The sequence below is a fragment of the Danio aesculapii genome, chromosome 6, assembly GCF_903798145.1.
Source record: "Danio aesculapii chromosome 6, fDanAes4.1, whole genome shotgun sequence".
In the NCBI taxonomy this organism is placed as follows: Eukaryota; Metazoa; Chordata; class Actinopteri; order Cypriniformes; family Danionidae; genus Danio; species Danio aesculapii.
This window is the reverse complement of record NC_079440.1, coordinates 12952922-12976297: the sequence shown is the minus strand read 5'-3', so window position 1 is coordinate 12976297 and position 23376 is coordinate 12952922. Positions and strand designations below refer to the sequence as shown.

Genomic DNA, 23376 nt, shown 5'->3' with positions numbered 1-23376 from the left:
AACATTTTTCCAAAATAAGAGTAAAAATAAGGTTTGTCACCAAAAATCATTCTATTTGCTGAAACAGAGAAATTTGTGGCCAAATTCAAATGAATCCCACCAGAGTGGATGAAAACATCCCCGACAGCACACAAGAGTTAAAGAAAAAAGGTCAAAATGTTCCTTAAATGAACCATTATGGAGTTACGCCAACACAAAACTAAATTCAACGGTGAGAAACAACTTCTTAAGCTCACAAGTTCACATTTTTTAGCAGTGCAACAGGCAGTGTGCACCCAAACTAAGCTAGCTGGTCAGATGGTCCGTGGGCATGTTGTCTGAGGCTGTTGTCTTGTAGACTAAAGATGAGACTGGCCATGTTTAGCAAACTCCCCATCTGACCGTTGAGCTCACTTCTGTATCTCTTTACAAAGCTCGAACACTCATCTGCTGTGTTTCTCTAATTCAACAGGATGAGACAAAGTTTGTGGCCAGCCAGAGAAAATAAATGTGCGTTTAAGATCTGCAAGGCAAAAAGCATGTCAGCATTTTCTCAAACAACCCCATAATGTTCTTTTTAGTGAAAAGGGTAACACTTTAGTTTAGGTTTAGATATTAACAAACCAGTAACTAACACTACTAGTTTAATAGCAACATAGGCTCATTCTGATGTCCCCTATATACATTTCTGGAGCAAATTATGTAGCCAGAAATACATATGGCTGCATTTCGTATGATGCCGTTCCTTTTCGTGTTTATCAGCTGTTTACCTCCGTATGGGCGGCTTTCCTGCTGTTACCAGTTTGATGAGTAGGGTCTGTCTGCAGACTGCAAGACAGGGGAGAACATGAAGGGTCAATCCAAAACTATGTCAAAACTATGTTATTTACGTGAACACCTACTCCACACCTAAACCCAACCATCACAGTTATTCACGTCTACACCTTCCCCAACTCTAATCTCAACCAGCATAGTTACTAACGTCTACACCTTTCCCAACTCCAAACCCAACCTGCAGAGTTATTAACATCTACACCTTCCCCAACCCTAAACCCAACCATCACAGTTATTAACGTCTACACCATCTCCAACCCTAAACCCAAGCATCAAAGTTATTAACGTCTACACCTACCCCAATCCTAAACCCAACCATTGCAGTTATTATTGTCTACACCTACCCCAATCCCAAACCTAACCATCACGGTTATTAAAGGTCTACACCAACCACAACCCTAAACCCAACTCACAGTCATTAACATCTACACCTTCCCCAACCCCAAAGATCATCGTTATTAACGTCTACACCTTTCCCCAAACCTAAACCCAACCATCACAGTTATTAACGTCTACACCTTCCCCAACCCCAAACATCAGAGCTATTCATTTCTACACCTACCCTAACCCCAAACCTAATCATCACAGTCATTAATGTCTACACCTATCACAAGCCTAAACCCAACCATCACAGTTATTAACATCTACACCTTCCGCAACCCCAAACATCATCGTTATTAACATCTACACCTTCCCCAACCCCAAACATCATCGTTATTAACATCTACACCTTCCCCAACCCCAAACATCATCGTTATTAACATCTACACCTTCCCCAACCCCAAACATCATCGTTATTAACATCTACACCTTCCCCAACCCCAAACATCATCGTTATTAACATCTACACCTTCCCCAACCCCAAACATCATCGTTATTAACATCTTCACCTTCCCCAACCCCAAACATCATTGTTATTAACGTCTACCCCTTCTCCAACCCCAAACCCAACCATCATAGTTATTAACAGTTACACCTTCCACCACTGGTTATTAAGGTTATTTGCAACCACAGAGGGTGACACCAAGTAGGCTAACTCTAATGACGAAATGGATGAAGAAGGCAGCGAGTTGCATGGCGGAGTTGCTAAATTAATGAATATAATATTTCAAATGAATAGGTTGTGGATAAATCGGTGCTTTTGAAAACACTATTGGTTGGGTTTAGGGAAGAAGGAAGGTAGGTCAGTTGATCGGTCAGTCAGTCAGTCAGTCAGTCAGTCAGTCAGTCAGTCAGTCAACAGCGGCCTCTGGTGAATTTACTCGAGAACAGCATGTAAAAAAAATTCGAGATCTGAAAAAGCGTGCACAGTGGCCTCTGGTGGATATGCAAAACAAAAACTGCAAAAAAAACGTAGCTTCTGGGATGTATTTGCCGCTCTCCAGAAATGTATATTGGGGTCCGTTTTCAGAATGAGCATAGGTTGCTTAATAAACTACTAGTTAGCTGTTTATTTATTGTTAGTAAGTAGTAGTTGGGTTTAGGTTTTGGATAGGATAAGGGATGCAGAATAAAATCATGTTATAACTACTAACGAATAGTTAATAATAATAAGCAGGTCATAAGCCAGTAGTTAATAGTGTGAATTGTGACCTAAACTAAAGTGTTACCATATAAAGTGCTATAGAATTGTTACTATTGTTGTGATACGAATTGTTTCTGCTGTGTGTTAACAGTGCAGCGGTGCAGTCTGTGTAACTCCAAACATCATACCTACCAAAAGCACAAGAGCTATAAATACCTCTTTCTCTCTGTGTGTGTGTGTGTGTGTGTCCTCCTCTCTCCTCTGCCAAAGTGAAACTGTAAAACTTAATCTGCTCAAAACAGAAAGAGGATCTGTATCGACAGATTTCATTTTCACAGAACGAAGAATGCAAGGTACAGAGGCATAACCGTGAACAATTCCAATTTCATTAGAAAGCAAATCCTTACGATTATGTGTGTTAAAAAATTACATTCTGAGGAAAGGGGAATAATTGAGGTGGACGTTGGATTGTGAATGCATGACGTGATCTTCGTTATTTGCCTTTCATCACTAGAAGCATTTACTGTATATAGCCGTGGTTGCATTCAGTCTTTAAAATGACTGGTACACGGAGCTGCGTGCTGATTGGTTGGAGTCGTGTGTTAATAAACACAGCTCATTAATCATACAGAACAGCCTGCAGGGCGACATGACAGCATATGTTCGTTAGTAAAAGCAGAGAGTGCAAAGAATAAAAGACAGAGAGAGTCACGGGTCACTCTTTTCCAAAGCACTTCTGACAATGTACTGTCAGGAGACAAGAGTGTTTATTAACAACACAAGCCACAAAGATATCGGAAAATGCTGTTTTGTCTCACTGCATAACTACGAATGCACAGGAAGCTGATATTTGTCATTCATTTAATGACTTATTTGAGTTTTGCCATAAAAATAAATCATTGTCTGGCCATGTTTTAAATGAACAAAGTTAAAAAGTTAAAAGTAAATAAATAAATATTTGCCATTTTCTTTCATACTGTCTTTAAAAGTCTTTAAGGAGTCTTCTTTTTTAATATACTTTTCATGCCTGATAACATTTTTACTATTATTATTATTTATATTATTATTGTTATTAATCTATGATTAATATTATTTTTATATTATTATTATTATTACTATTATTTAGTTATAGCATTATTAAATATTTTATTATTATTATTATTATTATTATTATTATTACTGCTACTACTACTACTACTACTACTAGAATTACTATTTTTTATTTATAGCACTATTAAATCATTTATTATTATTATTATTATTATTATTATTATTATTATTATTACTACTACTATAATTAATTTGTAGCATTATTAAATCATTTATTATTATTAGTAGTAGTAGTATTACTACTAGTACTATTATTATTATCATCATCATTTTATTTTGTTATTAATAATTATCATTGTTTATTATTATTATTATTATTATTTATATTTTTATTATGTTTCCCGGTACTGGGTCGTGGCTGAAAGAGCATCCATGGTGTAAAACATATGCTGGAATAGTTGGTGGTTCATTCCACTGTTCTATTCCACCAACCCTTAATAGATAAAGGACTAGGCCAAAGGAAAATTATTGAATGATTATTATTATATTACTATAATTACTACTACTACTACTACTATTATTATTATTATTATTATTAATTGTATTATTATTATTTATTATTATTATTATTAATCATTGTTTTTTTTAATTATTATAATTATTTATTTCATTATTATTTATCTTGGGCGATGTGGTGGTGCAGTAGGTAGTGCTGTCGCCTCACAGCAAGAAGGTCGCGGGTTCGAGCCTCGGCTGGGTCAGTTGGCGTTTCTGTGTGGAGTTTGCATGTTCTCCCTGCATTAGTGTGGGTTTCCTCCAGGTGCTCCGGTTTCCCCCTCAGTCCAAAGACATGAGGTACAGGTGAATTGGGTAGGCTAAATTGCCTGTAGTGTATGAGTGTGAATGGGTGTGTATGGATGTTTCCCAGAGATGGGTTGCAGCTGGAAGGGCATGCGCTGCGTAAAACATATGGTGGATAAGTTGGCAGTTCATTCCGCTGTAGCAACATTAGATAAATAAAGGGACTAAGCCGAAAAAAATGAATGAATTAATAATTAATCTTTGTTTTTTGTTATTATTAATCATTTTATATATTATTATTAGTATTATTATATAGTATTATATAATAATATATATGGCCACTGCCATATCACCCTGCGGCCCAACCCGGTTACTCACTGAGGCTAAGCAGGGCCTGGATGGGAGACAAAATGGGAAAACTAGGTTGCTGTTGGAAGTGGTGTTAGTAAGACCAGCAGAGGGCAATTATTATTATTATTATTATTATTATTATTACTACTAATATAATACATTTTTTATTTATATTAATTATTATTACTATTACTATTATTATAATTTTTGTCTGACAGACAACAGGCTAATAATTCTGACTTCAACTGTATGATCATAAATCAATTTTTAATTTGTTTGTTATTTTTTATTTGTTTGTTTTGTAATGTTTGTTATTGCTATTTATATGAATGCCTTCTCATTTTTCATTTTTACTTATTTACTTAACAGCTTACAAAGGAAATGAAAAAATTGAAAAACTGTAAAATGTTTCAAACACAAAACAACAAGAGACCACTCATTCATTCACTCATTTTCTTTTCGGCTTGAACCACCAACTTATCCAGCATATGTTTTACGCAGCGGATGCCCTTCCAGTTGCAACCCATCTCTGGGAAACATCCATACACACTCATTTAATCATACAATACGGACAATTTAGCCTACCCAATTCACCTGTACCGCATGTCTTTGGACTGTGGGGAAAACCGGAGCACCCGGAGGAAACCCACGCGAACGCGGGGAGAACATGCAAACTCCACACAGAAACGCCAACTGACCCAGCCGAGGCTCGAACCAGCAACTTTCTTGCTGTAAGGCGACAGCACTACCTACTGCGCCACTGCGTCGCCCCAAAAGAGACCACTCTGAAGAGAGAAAGATTGTGGGTAATGTGGTGTGACAAGAAAACGTACAAAAGCTGAATGCAAAAATGCTGCATTGGTTGTTGTACCGAATGGTATTATTTATTTGATTCCTGTTGAGTGAAATCCTTTGCAACAGAGAATTTGCCAGGCCAGCAGTGTAGGATAACAGTGCCCTCTCAGACAGGAAGCCTCAGAAGAATTATGCAGGGCTATCACATTCTGCTGCAATATAAATGCTAAATAAGGCATGGCAAGAGTCATGAGCACATAGCTTTTTATGGAACAATACGGTGTGTATGTGTGCATGTGTAAGTGTTTGTGTTAGGCAATGGAATAAGAGTGATAACGCACACTTAAAGGTTATTGAATGCTTCTTTGCTGCACCTTTAGCAAAGAGCACTGTTCAAAAACACTTGATGTTTTATAGGGCAGTTGATTGGGCTGTTTGATTCTTTGATGAATAAAAATGCTGCTTAAAATAGTTATAAAGATGAGAGAACATAGAAGGAAATGTGTGAAGGACAGTAAAATGAATATACCCACATTGTAAACTTGAGCACTTAAAGTGTCAAATATACCATCCTCTTGTTTATATCTGTACACCTAGATGTGAGTGGGAGATTAACAAAAAGGTAGCAACACATTAGTTACTCAGCATGGCCTAAGAAATACACATACAACTGGAATACAAATGAAAAGCAACACATTTGTATCATCAGTTCTCACCTTCATTTACTGTATAGGAGTTATTTTATGAGTATTGTAGTTTATTTATATATTTCTTATTTAGCTTTTTCAAAAGTTAACAATAAAGAACATCGAAACTAAGTAACAAACAAACTAAAGTAAAACACACACAGTATATAAAAATAAATAAAAGTAATAATAAATTAATAAAAAGGGAGGAGATACAGTATAAAACCAATGGGGAAAATCTATTTCGTCAAATCAAATCATGTGGTACTGTATTTATATAATTCAAAAATGAATTCCAAATCTTTTTAAATAATTCACACTTTCCTCTCAAAGAATATGCGATATTCTCCAATGGTATACAACAGCAAACTTCCTAAGATCCGTGAGCAATACATTTTTTAGCTATTGTCAATTCAGTAAACTTAATAGAATGATTGCTGGAGGTTAGAATTTGTATAATTGCCCAATAAACATATCTCTGGATCAAATGAAAAATCTATTCCATGAATATGTGATATGATATTATGATATTGCATACTTGTATAACACTTTCACTTTAGGGCACAACTATGTAGAATACTATACTACATCTGAGTATGGTAGTTTATTATCACAATGTCCACATATAAGAGTCCTTAGATTTATTTACAGTATATATATATATATATATATATATATATATATATATATATATATATATATATATATATATATATATATATATATATATATATATTCATATAATGAATAATAAATTCTGCATATTGCATCTCCCATTCATTTACTACAGCATATGCAATATTCTTTGGAATATCAAAACATGCTAATTTAAATAATAAAAATGTCTTACACAAGTACTGAAAGCACTGCAATCAATACATACTGTAGATGATATTCTAATGAACAATAGAGAAGAAAAAGGGTTTTTTGAAGCTTTAAAATTTTCTACATAAGTGGCTAAATAGAAGAAAGGTATGGATAAAGAGAGAGAACGACACGGGCTTTCCAAAAATGCATGTACCTGATCCCCATTCACAGATTAATGCATTCACAAGCCACCGAAACTGCAATTTAAAAGAAAAAAGGAGCAGGTCCAGAATGTGCTGTGGCTCAGCGAGATGATAGCGTCCTCATTTACACCTCAGAAGGAGAAGTGAATTTATATGCAGTCTCTAGGGTGGAAACCGGCATAATGACACGTCCATTAGTTCATACGTTCATGTGACGTCTACGAGACACACAGAAAGAGAGTCGACAGAATCCGCTTGACAATAAAGCAGGGTCTAGAAACAGTTGCTCAAAGTTCCCCCTGGGACACAGCTATAAAGAGAAGCCAAGGGTTTAATGGAGACGAGACGTCAGATAAATTGTGGCTGCTTTGTATGCTTCTAGCATTATGGCGGACAGAATTATATGAATGTTCAGCCGAGGCTCAGTTAGGAACTTTATTTAAAAGACCCTTTAACTGCTATTGAATTTTTAAAGGCCGTGAATGATGGTCCTAATGCATTCTATCCTCTCTGTATAATGCACTATTACAAGTTCACATTTTAAATGGTGGTGTAATTGTTGTGGCTAAGACTGCCGTGCTGAAGGAATGCGGTCAGCTCTGACAGAACTATAATCGTCCATTAGAAGTCTCCGGAGAACTAAACATATGAAGAATGAAACCTAAAAGATGGACATATGAGATGGGGCGAAAAACTCAAGAGGTCTGCTATAGAATGCATTGCAGAAACGTTAGAGCAAACACTGATTATTGAATGAGAGAATTATCAGCGGGTGGACAGAGGCTTGTATGCGTGAGAAATCGATAGAATAGATGCTGAAGAAATTATATGGGTTTCTGCTCAGACAGCAAAACAAAGTTACGAGCGGACTGGGCATTCACAGCACGTTTCTGGTCTCAATGTCACCCGTGTTATTTCAAATTATTTTCTATATACACAGTTGAAGTTAGAATTATTAGCCCTCCTGAATTATTAGCCCTCTGTGTATTTTATTCTCCAGTTTTGGTTTAACAGAAAGAAGATTTTTTTAACACATTTCTAAATATAATAGATTTAATAACTAATTTCTAATAACTGATTTCTTTTATCTTTGCCATGATGATCATATTTTACTAGATATTTTTCAATACACAGTTTAAAGTGACATTTAAAGGCTTAACTAAGTTAATTAGGTTAATTAGGCAAGTTAGTGTAATTAGGAAAATTATTGTATAACGATGATTTGCTCAATAGATAATCTAAAAATATATTACTTAAGAGAGATAATAATTTTACTTTACTTTTCTTTATTGTCCACAAGCGAAAAATTATCTTTGGCTTCACCACACAACCACATTACACACATCACAGAAAAAACAGGCAACACAAATACACTCAATGTCATCACATTCAGTTGAAATCAGTATTATCAGCCCCCCTTTGAATTTTTTTTAATATTTCCTAAATGATGTTTAACAGAGCAAGGAAATTTTACAGTATGTCTGACAATATTTTTTTCTTCTGGAGAAAATCTTATTTGTTTTATTTCGGCTAGAATAAAAGCAGTTTTTAATTTTTTCAAAAAAATGTTAAGGTCAATATTATTAGCACCTTCAAGCTATTTTTTGTTTTATATAGTCTGCAGAACAAACCATCGTTATACAATAACTTGCCTAATTACCCTAACCTGCCTAGTTACCAAAAGAGAAAGATAACAGATAAAAGTGTAGGTTGTACAAGGATTGAAGGCCACTGTGAATGTCAGTTTTGTTTGCCCCTTTGTAATGAGACATGAGTGCCGCCTTAACAGTGACGTGCGGTGAGGTTTGTGGCTGGTGAGGCACTGACTCTTTCAGATTTACAAACATATTCACTCAATATATTTGCCAACTCCATATTGTGTTTCATATATCATATCAGCATTATTTCTCTACACATACAGTAACAGGTACATATTGGCCCAAGGAAAAATGTCAAATGTATAGATTTAAATATGCTTCCCAAAAAACACCCAGCTGGATGCTACAGAGTCCAGACAGCCTATAACAAGCGACACGCACAGCACCATGGTGGATGTGCGCACACTCTCTCTCTCTCTTTCTATCTCCACCAGGAATGCTATATTGTTAGACCCCCACTCCCATTTAAATTAAACCAGAGTTACCGACAGCTACTGTGTTTTATTTGGAAATTTATTCTCACAAGAAATCTGGTCGGGTCCCGTGGAAATGCAGACCTCTAGTATAGACAACATAGTGGGGCGTTATGACCCACACAGACCACAGGTTGAGCAACCCTTGCTGGCCTCACTAACATCACTTTCGGCAGCAACCTAGCTTTCCCATGTGATCTCCCATCCAGGTACTGACCAGATGCAGCCCCTGCTTAGCTTCAGTGGACAACCATGTGAGAGTTGCAGAGAGCTAGCTCAGTTGATATTCACCCTGATATTTAGTCAGAACAAATACAGTACATGTTTCATTACAAAACAATTAGAATTTTCTGAGAAAATAATACTTTAAATTACAATTTTTTTATTTGAAGTTTCAAAAAAATATTAGACCTTTATAGAATTAACCAAATATTCACATTTTACACACACATACACCACAAAAATCTAGAAAATCTGAGAAAGTGGTCTCCTTTTTTCATTGCGGACTTCAACAAATGTATATACAATTGACAACCTTTGAACTAGGGCTGAACAATATAGCGTTTGAGCATCGATATCGCAATGTGTGTATCTGCAATAGTCACATCGCAGGATTAGATTACTTATTAAAGATTAAAAGAGAAGGAAACATTGTTTTTTCATTTATACAATTATGACCATGTTTTTTTACATTTGATTGATCAATATCTGTACTTAAATACTGTTAAGACTCCGCAGAAAACCATAAAGCACTGTTTGTTTATTTAGTTTTGCTTGTAATTAATTATAATTTTTGCAATTGCACTGCATAGAAAAGGAATTGATCATCACAGCCAATCTAGATTAATGAAATCTTTCCAAATAGAGCTCTTAAAGTCATCAGGTGAAATTATGTTCATACCGCAATATATATCGGAGCAAAAGCAACTATTGCAATGATAGATTTTTCCAATATCGTGCAGCCCTACTTTGAGCTCACAATATGATAGTCTTAACATGTTTACAAGTTATCATCAAAAAAGTCTTTCTATATGGAGAAAATGAATGGAGAATTTACTCCAGAATGCAACTGCCGTACTCTATATTCCCAGTCACACATAGTAAATAAATAGTAAATAACCTTTAGAGAGGATGAGCGAACAGGGCCTTTTAAAAAAATGCTACTATAAGCTATAAGATCACCAATATGAGCTTGTTTACACTCAAGACATCTGTTCTGGGCCAATCATAAAGCTCTAATGTGATTCAGCACTGTACAATTAGCTCTGCTGCTTTCTAATTGTTTTCTATGCACACCTGTGCTAGACGGGCATGTTTGGCCAATGTGCCGGGTCTCCCGAAAGCATGATGCATTTTTAAAAGCACGTCTCGATACCCTGCCTTCTTACACTTTCATCAGCTTTGGCTACTGCAGTTGGATACTATTGCAATGCTACTGGATACAGTTGAGTCTGTTAAGTCTTTCATATTTAAAAGCAAACTCCGCTTCTGAAAGATCAAGCTGTCAGTCAGTTTTGAAAAAAATGTCAAAATGGACAGATAGTGACTAAAGTGCTGGTGGATGAAGACAACAGCACAGTATTTAAAGGTCATTTCTGATGTTTGACATTATGGGGTATTTAGTGCTGATGTGTGAATGGTCTCATAATGGTAAAAAGATCAAACACCGCTGAGTGTGTGATCAACACGTTTGTGTGAATGTAAATACATTTGAATCATGATTTAAAACGTGCATCTGTTTTACACTACAAGAAACACTACAGCTGCGCACGATTAAAAATAATGATCTCATCCTTCTGCAGTTTCTCTGTGACAATTTTCCAAGACAACATGAGCTGCTAACTTTAACTTCCTCTGCAGTAATTCACACAAACACACCCTGTCTTTAGCTCTGTCAGTGTATATTCCATAGCAATATGTCAGTCTATTCTTAGAAAGACCATATACATGGAGAAAGGCTACTATTAAACAAAATCCCAAGTTACATAACAGTGATGTGCAAAAAAATAACTGATGCAAATGATGGAAATTTGACTTATAAATCAAAAGGAACATTATTAATGTTCTTAACTTAAATGTTCTGTAACTTAAATGCAACCTCACTGTGCCATGATTACCAAATGGAACTACAAAGACAATCCCTGTTTCCAAACAGGTTTCACTCGGCCTGTCTGCCATTGGTTAGCCAACAGAAAGCCCCGCCCCAACCTTGTATTGGCTAAAAGATGTTTATGTGTAAAGCCACCTTTCCACTGCACATGACATTCAGACACGACTGTCGGGATACGCCCCCTTGTGGCAGTCGCACAGAATTTTCAGTTTTGTTGTGCACCATGGGAAAGAAGCTGATTCTCGCGGTGTCCGAAATAAAGAAGTGCAAAAGCAAGAGTGTTTATTTTCTGTGCGCTCATCATGGTTGAATGAATGAATACTAGAAACTCATAGACCGCTACAAATTTTGTGGTGAATGTGGAGACAACATTTAAAAAATTATATTTTTATTATTCATTTATAAATAGAAATGTTTTTTTTTAGATAGACTTTTTTCTGATTCACAACATAACGAAAAAACTAGTATTTCTCATCTTGCATGCACGGACCTGCTTGGACAATACTGAAATTCATCACATCCAGTCAGCAGGTCGCATACAGTACGGTCTAGTCGCAGAAGCTGAAATATTTTAACGGAACCGTAGCTCAAATTGAATATGAATTTTCTGCTAGGCATGGGCGGTATAAGATTCTGACGGTATGATAACCTTGGATAAAAATATCACGGTTTCATGGTACTACCCTAAAATATATTATTTTTAAATGTCTGGGTAAAAAACAAAAACTTTTTTCCCATTTAAACACAATGAATTTTATTTTGAGAAACATTTTAAATATTTTGTAACAGTAAACATCCCAGCAGGCACAGGATGTCAACATGACGTCAGATTGATGTTGTACCCCAATGTCGAGGGAACGTTGCATTTTGTTTGGAATTGAAAATTAAGTTGACATCAGAAACCAATGTCAGGCCGATGTCCGTGTCCAACATCCAACCTAAAATCAACCAAATATCAACGTCTAATGATGTTACAGCATGACGTTGTGTGGATGTTACCACTATAACATCTATCAGACGTTGGATTTTGGTTGCCATAACTGATGAATAAATGTCAGTATTTGATGTCAATATGACGTTGGTTTAAGATGTTAGCTCGACGTAGGATTTTAGTCACTTTCCAACACAACCTAAAATCAACCAAATATCAACTTCATTTGACGTCATTATTGGATTGGTGTTGCATTAGCAGTAATAGGAACAGTGTAGCAGAAAAAATTTGGGGGTTTTAAAACCTTGAATTTTTCAAACCGCAGTATAGCTTGAACATGGTTATTGTCCCATGTCTATTTTCCGCATACAGAAATGTTTGGAACTCCACGCAGCTCCCGGGCTGCTCTTTATTGGAAATGAATGACTTCTGGTCTGTCGCTTGTCGTGTGCAGTGGAAAGGCAGCTTAAGGTCAATTCACACTGAACAGATAAACAAATTCTGTCTCTCGAAGTTTGTTGTATCAGGTGTGTTACCCTTGTCAGAGTCTGTTGCCATTGCTTGGATTTTATTTTCACGTGACTGAACAGGTTCAGCTGACATAAGCTACGTGTCCATACACCTGTTAGCTTACAGTTTGTCACTTCTGCCTAACCGGATGAACATTATTTTTGACGTCACCTCATCAAATCTTCTGACCAATCAAATGCTCTCTAGTATCTGGCATGTCCCACCCCCTTCATTGCTATATTCGTGTGAGCTCAATCACTCTCACTGGCAGAGTTATAATAAAAATGAAAAGCTATTGGCTTTAATAGTGAGAGACCTATCGGTTTCTTACATAATAATATTAACAATTATACAAATATACATTTGGCCACCCCTGTAATGGTTCATACGATTGTGAAATGCTTAATCGCGTCTGAAACCAGCAGATATAGAGCACTGATAGACTTCATAAGTGTTCACAAGACACTTTCCTTGTAAAATAGTTGTTTGTATCAACATTTAGCCAAAAAATAGTAAAAATAGACACGTCGTTTGTATTGTTCTACCTAGAGTAACCGCTGAAATATCTATTCAGATGTTACTGTAGGCCAGAATACACTAAACTTAAGTACATTTTATTAATGAATTAGATCAAATAAAGTTGATTCACTGAAGCAGATATTACACAAACTAACATTACCAAAAACGTTGACCAATCGTCAAATTTGGTCACATTAAAAACAATGCACCAAGCACTTTCCAAGCACTTCGCGGGACCTTTAAGACTAACTGGGATTCTCAAACAATCAAGGGTTTCCATAGAATCACACAGCTAATGTATGAATCAACCTACTAATAGCTTCCTTGTAAGTGGCTAATGGCATATTTTCTGCAGCACTGTGTATGAATCATTCTTTTTCATTAAGCAATGCGCCCTTTTTCCGTTCACAGAGGTTTCATATGTAGCCTCCATGAATCAAAACATTGATAAACACTTTATCATTTTCTAAACTACTACTCTAACAGAAATGTTCAGGTTGACAGAGCTACTATAACAGGGTACATACAGGAATCAGAGAGTAAAATTCAATATCTTTTAAGACCTTTCATAAAACTCTTTCCATAAGACGTCATCTCCACTTTAGGTTTCAAACGGTAACATTGACAACATTTTAACTTGCAGTATATTTACTAAATAGCGATTGTAAGTAATAAATCCTAAACTAAAATGATGAATAATGAATATAATGAATAATGAATTAGTCATATAAAGAATTAAAAACAACATATGGCGCCTATAGAACAGCAGAAATAATAGTGTTACCTTGCAACTGCAGTAAACAAAGCAATGTGATGTCAAATCTAGCAGAATTACATGGATTTCATAAACTTTAGAGCATCCCATACAAATTTGCAAATTAAATTCAGGCAAAATTTAGAATAGAAACAGACATTGTATAAACAAAAATTATACGAAATTTAATACAATGTAAAATAGCATTTAAGACTTTTTAATACTTTTTAAGGGCCTTAAATTTCTCCAAATTGATTTATCAACTTTTTTTTTTTTTCAAACACTGTCTTTAATGATTTAAAGAGCTTTTAACATCTACTAAAGAAATAAAAACCAAACATACGAAAAATTTAATAAAAATAATAAAAAAAAAATGTTTTTTAAATACATAAATTTCTATATACACTTACTGGCCACTTTAATAGGTACATCTGTCCAACTGCTTATTAACGCAAATTTCTAATCAGCCAATCACTAATGGCAACAACTCAATGCATTTAGACATGGTTAAGACGATCTGCTGTAGTTCAAACCGAGCATCAGAATGGGGAAGAAAGGGGATTTAAGTGACTTTGAACATGGCATGTTTGTTGCTGCCAGACGGGCTGGTCTGAGCATTTCAAAAACTGCAGATCGACTGGAATGTTCATGCACAACCATCTCTAGGGTTTACAGAGAATGGTCCGAAAAAAAGAAAATATCCAGTGAGCAGCAGTTCTGTGGGCGCAAATGCCTTGATGTGGAGGTCAGAGGAGAAAGGCCAGACTCATTTGAGCTGATAGAAATCAGCAGTAACTCAAACAAGCACTCGTTACAACTGAGGCATGCAGAAGAGCATCTCTGAAAGCACAACACGTCCAACCTTGAGGCGGATGGGCTACAGCAGCAGAAGACTACACCGGGTGTCCTGTCACCTAAGAACAGGAAACTGAGGCTACAATTCACACAGGCTCAGCAAAATTGGACAATAGAAGATTGGAAAAACATTGCCTGGTCTGATGAGTCTTGATTTCTGCTCTAACATTCACATGGTAGGGTCAGAATTTGGCATTAACATCATGAATGCCTGACAACTGCATGTTGCTATCATGTCAATATGGACCAAAATCTCTCAGGTATATTTCCAGTAGCTTGTTGAATATATGCCACTAAGGATTAAAGCAGTTCGGAAGGCAAAGGGGGGCCCAACCCGGCACTAGTAAATAGTTGTACCTAATAAAGTGGCCAGAGAGTGTATACAAATATATAAATAAATGCAAGTACACACACACACACGATATAAAAGTACATCATATAACAACACCGGTATATCAATAGCAGATGCTACAAGATACAAGTTACACAGAGAAAAGGTTTGCAACAGCTTCCTTCAAAAATCCTATAAAGGGATTCCAATTATTGAAAACTTTTCAGGTTTCCTCTTGACTATACTCATTAATTTTTCTAAAGCCAAACAAGGTGAAAATTATTGCAACCATTGTTTAAAATAAGGGCTTTTAATCAGCTGATTTATCCCCCTGTATAAAGACACAAAGCGCACACACTCACCGTCCTTGCGGTGGTAGGTGATCTCCACTTTACGCTCCTCCGAGCCCATGAGAGCCTGTGCTACCTGTGCAATAGCGTGCCGCTTGGTCAGCTGTCCGTGCAGAAAGTCACAGGTGCATGGCTTCTGCATGACGTCCGGCCGGGAAAACCCTGTCATCTCACAGAAGGCATCATTGCAGTAGATGATGGCACAGTTCTGGACGCGTGCGTTGGCGATGACAAATCTTTTGTCTGCAGAAACGGACAAAACAGAGCAGTTATTAGGATAAAGAAGGTGTGCAAGGGTTAAAGGATACAGCAAATCATCCCCAAAGCTTTTATGAGAGTGTTGCTTATCCTGCCATATGAGCACTGGCGCTTTTGGCAGTGTGCTCCATTAGATTACTCAATGTGGGGTTGTAAATTTGAGTCATTAAGCCGGAAAAGCTTTGAATGTTACACTGTGATTGCTGAAAACGTCTCTGCTTTTAAAACCAGTATGGATACAAGTCATCATTGACTTTTTGCATTTGTATGCATCTAATATAAACCTTCTGCCACTACATGAGGATACAAAAACTCAGCTTAGAACAAAATGTGAATGCGTAAGAAAAAATGTATGTACATTTCATGGTTAAATATTTCAATTTCAATCACGTGTGGCTTAATGTTGTTAAGCATTTGTATGATCGTACTGGAACATTTTGGATGGTAATGAACAATTTGTACACATAAAAACAAAACAGACCCCTCAAAAGTGCAGCCATGATACACACTGGCATGCTTTTAGCGTGAAAACAAAATTGTTTTATATTCTTTGTGCTTAAATATTATGTCCAGTTTGACAACTTTGTCACCATGACAGGGCAATGAAAAAATTAAAAATAAAAATAATTACTGCAATTTTTTACGTTATAACCATTGTGCACTGTTCAAATTTACTACTCTTTTGTTATGTTCTGGATGAAAACATCCACTGAATTAAACTGCTGTAAAAATGCATCAGAAAAAAACACTTTTCTTTCTCTTAAGGCATAAATCTGTTAATCAAAACTACTAAATTGTTTAGAAAATGGCAGGATTTGAACTCTATAATTGTCAAGTTCACAAATGCTGTCACTGATTTGGTGAAAAAAACACAAAAATGACGTATTTTCAATATAAAAAGTAATTGTGGATTGGATTTTTTTTTTACCTTTTATCACAGTCTTGGACATGTGAACAATTAGTAACAACATTGGCTGATGCATTGTTAGATTTTCACTTTTTCTTCCTAATTTACTGTTGGTGGCTGTTCTTGCCCCATTGACTTCCATTATAACCACATTTGATGTTGCATAAATACACAGTCTTTGTTTTCAATTAGTCACTCTCACTAGGCATGGGATGATAACTGGTTTTAAGGTTTATCACAGTATGGAAAAGTCAAGATTTTAAAATCGTTCAAATTTTCTGTTATACCGTTCCTACTGTATATGTAAGTTTTTGTTTTATGTGTTTTTACAACTATTTTATTTAGTTTATTAGGGCAACAGTATCTCCAGCAGAAAAGGACCATCCACATCAAAAGCTAATGTTCCAAAATATTTGTCGTGTTTCTCAAAATAAAATAAATTGCATTCAGTGGAGACAAAGCAGTTGGTTTTTACCCAGAAGTTTAAAAATGACATATTTTAGAGCAGTAATCACAATACCACAAAACCGTGATATTTTTATCCAAGGTTATCATACTGTCAGAATCTTATACTGGCCCATGTCTAACTCTCACACACTCCCAGACACACACTTTAATTTGCTGTTATATTCCATTATCCAGAAACTAAGCGTTTTTGCACAGGCCTACCTAATGGGTTAATAGCGCTAACTGATGATTAACAGTAAAATTTTTTTACAAATTTTACCTCTTTACAAAAACAAAAACCACCAACAATCAAAGATGCATGATTACATAGTGTCATGGTTTTGTAACCAAAAAAAATGAGGTTATAATGAAAATGAGAGGCAGAAAATCAGAGGCAATGTTGTTTCATATGTCCAAGACTTTGATAAAAGGTTAAAAAAAATCCAATCCACAAGTACTTTTTATATTGAAAATACGTGCTTTTGTGTGTGTGTGTTTTTTTTCACCAAATCAGTGACATCATTTAGGAATTTGCCAATTAAAGAGTTAAAATCCTGTAAATTTTCTAAACAATTTAGTAGTTTTGATGAGGACTGAGGTTGATTAACAGATTTACGCAGAAAAATATATAAAAAATATTTATCTTATGCATTTTTACAGCAGTTTAATTCAGTGGATCTGAATTAGTGGGTTTGCCCAGAGTGTATTGTTGATAAAAAAAAAAGATTTTCAAAGCATTTTCTCAAAATATGTGTCAAAATAAGATTTGTCACCAAAAATCAGTCCGATAGCTGAAACACAGAAAATGTTATGGCTAAATTAAGACACAAAATCATCCCAGAGTGGATGAAAAACAGTACATAAGGGTTAAAGAAGAAATATTTTTTAATAAATAATATCTAAATATGCATCATATTTATCTTAATTTAAACAACTGGTCCAAACTGCTTCCATTTTATTCAATTTATTTAACATTTTCTTTTATTTTGTATGTTTAATTTGTAAATTTCAGCAGAACATTAAAAAAAAAGATTTCAGCTGAAATCGTGATCCCTGGTGATTTATAAAATGCAAGACAACTCCTTTGAGAGTCAGCAAACGTTCTGACATATAATAACATATTAAATGCTAGCAATCAGTGAAAATTTGATCTTTCTGATTGAGGCCGTGCATCAAGTAGCATCAAGTAAGTTCCATTTAGATGAACATGCATCCTCTCTTTACATTGTAAAGAAACAGCGACAGCTAATGTGTGCATTTTTGCTCAAGCATTTGTCATTATGCGACAGGAAGTGCTCTCGACTGTCATGGACACGCTCAAAACTATTTGCTGAGGCTGTGGGTTAAAGGTAATAACGTTGGAAATAATGTATTTTTTGAATAGACTGATCATTGCTTCTTCATCAGAACTCAATGTAACAAGCCATAGACAGTTTAGTATTTTTTCTGTAGGCCTCTATGTTTTAGCCCTAAAATGTTGGTAGCTGTTGACTTGGCATTTTATAAATCCACTTTCAGCTAAAAAAATAAAATAAACATGTCCTACATCTAAAATGGTTAAATGAAAATGGGTAAATGAATAGCAAATGTACATTTAATGGGTGAACAACCTTTTTTGTGCCTCACTGTAAATTCAATGTATTTTTGTAACAAAACACAGGATGAAGTCAAAAAATTTCCATGGTGGTAGTCTACTTTGATTTTGAGTAATTGAACCCAAAATATTAATGTAAATATAATTTGCACAAATGATTGTCACCAAATATGTCTCAAGCAAACAATGGCTCATGCCTATTTTTACCTTAAGAAACATTTATGCACACATCCATATTGTTCAAGCACAACATGCCCTTTTCTTTGAACAGTTATGTTTGAGGTAAGGCAGCAGAGACAGTAACACATGGAAGAGTGAGGTTTTGGCAGGAGACACCGGGCCCCTCAGCTGAGTGCCTGTGGTAGTGTGAGTAAACACATTAACACTCAAACACATCACAAAGTGTGAATTTTGAAGACACTGACATGATGTTAGTTAGCCCTGAACAACACAAATAACCCGTTTTACTCCCAAACGGCTTATGGAGAAAGAGTCCAAACACTGAAATCTATGGTGCTGTCATCACTTAAAGGGACAGTTCACCTAAAAATGAAAATTTACTCACTATTTACTTGCCCTCAAGTGGTTCTAAACCTTTATGAGTTTCTTTATTCTGTTGAGCACAGCAGAAATATTTTTAGGAAAGCTACAAAAACATTGATGTTAGAAAAAACAAATACTATGGGCGTCAATGGTTACCAGCTTTCTGGTAATTTTCTTGTAAATATCTTCTTTTGTGTTCAGCAAAGGGTTGAAAATGGTGAGTAGCCTAAATAATAATAGCATTTTCATTTTTGGATGAACTGTCCCTTTAACTAATAGATGTTTACATCAATGCGAAACGGTAGTAGTATTAAATGAAAGTATCTAATTCTTCGATTACATAGATTTAAATGAGTCGTACAGTCAGGCTACGAAGATAAATGTACACTATCAGAGGTCACACTAACAACAAACAGCAACAGAATCAAAACACGGGGCGCTCTTATTGTTCCAATGGCAAAAAAAAATACATATCTAGAAGGCGACACTCACTTTGACCCTCGAATTTGCGGATAATAATCCCGAGAAAGGTGTTCTGTGGCGCGACGTGACCCCGTCGCACCGGCATGATTGACGGCTGGTTGTGCTGCCCGCGCGCCCCTTTGAATCCGCTGGATGAGCTTCACGAGCGCAGAAAACGCGTCTCTTTGTGAGGGGTCATTCCGGCGACGTCTTCTCCTTCTTTCCGCCGTTAAACTGTGGCTTTCCGTGATTCATTCCCGTGTTTGTCTTCACCGGTAGTCGCTGTACGAAAGACAAGAAAACGCGGTTTTCTGTGAGGAGGCTGCGAGTCTGAGCAGCATCTCAACCGAACTGAAACCCAGCAATGTGACGAGCGGCGGCGGCGGACTGACAGCGGTGACGTGTGTGTGTGTGTGTGTGTCTCTGCGCGCGGCCCCCCGGTGTGCGCGGAGGAAACGGTATCTGAGAAAGAGAGGAGCCCGGGAGGAGGGCACAGTTCACACGGATCGCTCTCCGCAAAGCACGTCAAACAGCACAACACGTGGGGTTTCTTTTTCCACCTTTAGGATATTCATGACTGTGAACTTAAGAGGGGCTGTGACTAAATTAGACAGCTCGGTCACGGCATTATCTGGATCCGTGTAAATTAAAGAGTGTTCATGCAAAAATGCAAGTGAAACTGTAAACTGTATTTATTTTAGCCAACCAAGTAAAGCGATGAGAATCTTTTACAACTGGTTCATTTGGGACTGTCCATGGTGCTGGAAATAGTCCTAAAAATGATGGGCTACGTCGAGAGCGTTCCTGCTTAAAGCGGAAAAACTAATTTTAACAGAACGAGAGAAAGATTCTGTATTAATAATTTAGCCTTCAGAAAAGCGATTAATAAAACAACAGCCATCATGATAAAAACAAAAATGGACTAAAGGACCGCTTTCAGCAAATAGTGACAAATATTATAAACAAGAAAATGTTCAAGTCATAATTTGGAAAAGGGATATATTTGTATTCACGGTATCAGCAGGGTCTTAACAAATCCTTATTCTCAAAAGCTACATTTTAGGCCTTAAAAAGTCTTAAATCTACTGAAATATTGTGCTGTAGATCTTGAAACTTTAAAACAGGTCTTAATTTTTCTATTGCTAACCAATCTGGCTATTAACACCCATACAATCACCAACAATTCACGTTTTATTAAAAAAATAGCATTTAATTACTGTCCTTACAGTTACATTTCTTTAAAAGTTCTTCATTATTTACTGCTGAGGATACTGACCTGGCCTTTTTGTTATTAAATTATTATTAAATGTATTAAATTACAATCAATTTGATAGGTCAAGTGAAAATCTTTTCCAACTGGTATATTCGAAAAAATAATCCTTAGCATTTATCCCTGTATAAGTCTAAAATTTCATTCATAGTGGTCTTAAAAATGTCATTAAAAGTCTTAAATTTAATTTGGTGAAACCTGCAGAAACTCTTAATCATTTTATTTGTCAGATTACTTATCATTTTTTTATCTAAATAAATTTATAATCACACAAAAAAGTTTGCGTCAGCCCACCAAAACAGTCTTAGTCTTCTAAATAATATTTTAAGAAAAAATATGGCTATTACATGCAAATGTAACTAAGGCTTTCCATATTCTGTATACATTTCCTTATTCAGAAACACGAGCACGCCCTCTATTCCTCTCCATCTGCAACACGGGAAAATTGCGTCAGCACTTTCCACCCCTTAAACGCTGACTGCTTTACTGCAATTAAATGTTTGTTAAGAGATCATTAAAGTGGCTCAGTGACCTCTGATGTCACGGAAATATGAGGAAAACCCCGTGAGATAGAGAGAGAGATACGGGGAGAATAACTCCGCGCTGGCATCTAGCGGTGACAACAAGAAAATGCAAACTGCAAAATCTGATATTTTACAAACTGTACACTGTACAGTACTGTTCAAATGGTGTTGGACTGATTTGAAATCATTAAGGCTTAATTAATTTTAAAACAACAAAGTATTATCGTAAAATATTAAAATGTTTTAATGCACTCTCAAATATAAAGGTTCCAAAATGGAGTTTTCACAGAGATGAAACAACATTTAGGGTTAAACTTATAGCCAACAGGTCTATACAAATACTTGTTTCTTAGTGTGAACAGTTTTTAAAAAAATCGAAAGAATCTATTTTCAGAAACTTTGGTGGAATGTAAAGGCTGGTTATTTGAGTGTTAAATGTTCTTCATGGTCAGTGTCATTCTAATATGCTGATCAGATGCTCAAAACATTTGTTTTCATTATCAAGATGTGCTTCTTTCACAGAATCACTTTAGGGTGAGTAAATGACGGCAAAATTTCATTGCATTTGTACTGCATTTCCTTGGCTTGTACTTGTACATATGTAATGACAATAAAGTTGAATCTAATATAAATCTAAAAAAAATAAAAATTTCTTTGTGAGTTATGCCTTTAATATGAAATGATTACATTTTATTCATTACATTATGTTAAAACAATTACAATTTACATTCAATTTAGTTTTTTAAAACATTAATATCCTCGTAAAGCGTGACTGAAAAACAATTGAATAAAATAGGATAAAATGAATCTGTTAATGCCTTGATTTCAATTTTAAGACTGTAAATTCACTCATACAGTACATCAACCATTTACATTTAGATATTAATACGTTGGTAGTGTAGCTCATCATTAATGAACACTCTAACCCAGCAGTGAGTCAAATATGGACTAATCCAACAATGCGCTAATTATTCAGTTACAACCCCAAATCAGAAAATTTGGGACAGTGTGAAAAATGCAAATAAAAAAGAAAGTAGTGATTTGTAAATTTACTTTGACTTGTATTTTATTGCAGACAAAACTTATTTAATGTGTTCCTCATGATTTTTTTTTTTAATATGCTGCCTTCTTTTCCAGAGAGGCCCATGCATATTTCAAAAAGACAATGCAAAACCACATTCTGCACACATTACAAAGTCCTGGCTGAGGAGGAAAAGAGGGTATAGGTAATTGACTGGCCTGCCTGCAGTCCTGACCTTTCTCCAGAGAATGTGTGGCGCATTTTAAAATTGTGACAATGAAGACCTCATACTGTTGCCCACCTTAAGACTTGTTTGGAGGAAGAATGGGACAAAATTACACATGAAACACTTCATCACTGGGTGTCTTCAGTCCCCAAACCACTTTTAAGTGTCGTGAAAAGGTTTTTTGAAATGTGTTGCATCAATCAAAACTGGAACACGTGTTTATTTCAAAAAGAAAATCAATAAAAATCATGAAAATAATAAAATATCTGTGTAGAAATAATGTCATGTCAAGTTATTTTCATCCGCTTTTCCAGGGCCGGGTCGCGAAGGCAGGAGTCTTAGGAGAGAACTGCAGACTTCCCTCTCCCCAGACACTTCCCCTAGCTCCTCCAGGGGTATCCCGAGGTGTTCCCAGGCCAGCCGAGAAACATAGTCCCTCCAGCATGTCCTGGGTCTTCCTCTAGGCCTCCTTCCGGTGGGACATGCCTCGAACACCTCCCTAGGTATGCATCCTAGAGGCATCCGAAACAGATGCCCAACCCACCTCAGCTGACTTCTATGTTGTCAGGGGCTAATAGCCCTGGTAGGGTCTCCCAAGGCAA

General features: G+C 35.9%; 1 protein-coding gene across 1 annotated transcript in view; it reads right to left on the bottom strand.

Annotated features, from left to right (window-relative positions):
* Nucleotides 1-20104, bottom strand: part of kcnh7 (potassium channel, voltage gated eag related subfamily H, member 7) — a 179247-nt gene extending 159143 nt beyond the window's left edge. Inside the window, exons 1-2 of the mRNA XM_056459566.1 lie at nucleotides 19764-20104; nucleotides 15535-15765 (exon numbers count right to left, since the gene is read on the bottom strand). Of these exons, the coding sequence (XP_056315541.1) occupies nucleotides 15535-15765; nucleotides 19764-19839 (307 nt within the window). The 5' untranslated portion in view covers nucleotides 19840-20104. The remainder of the gene's footprint in view (nucleotides 1-15534; nucleotides 15766-19763) is intronic.
* Between the last annotated feature and the right edge of the window lie 3272 nt (nucleotides 20105-23376).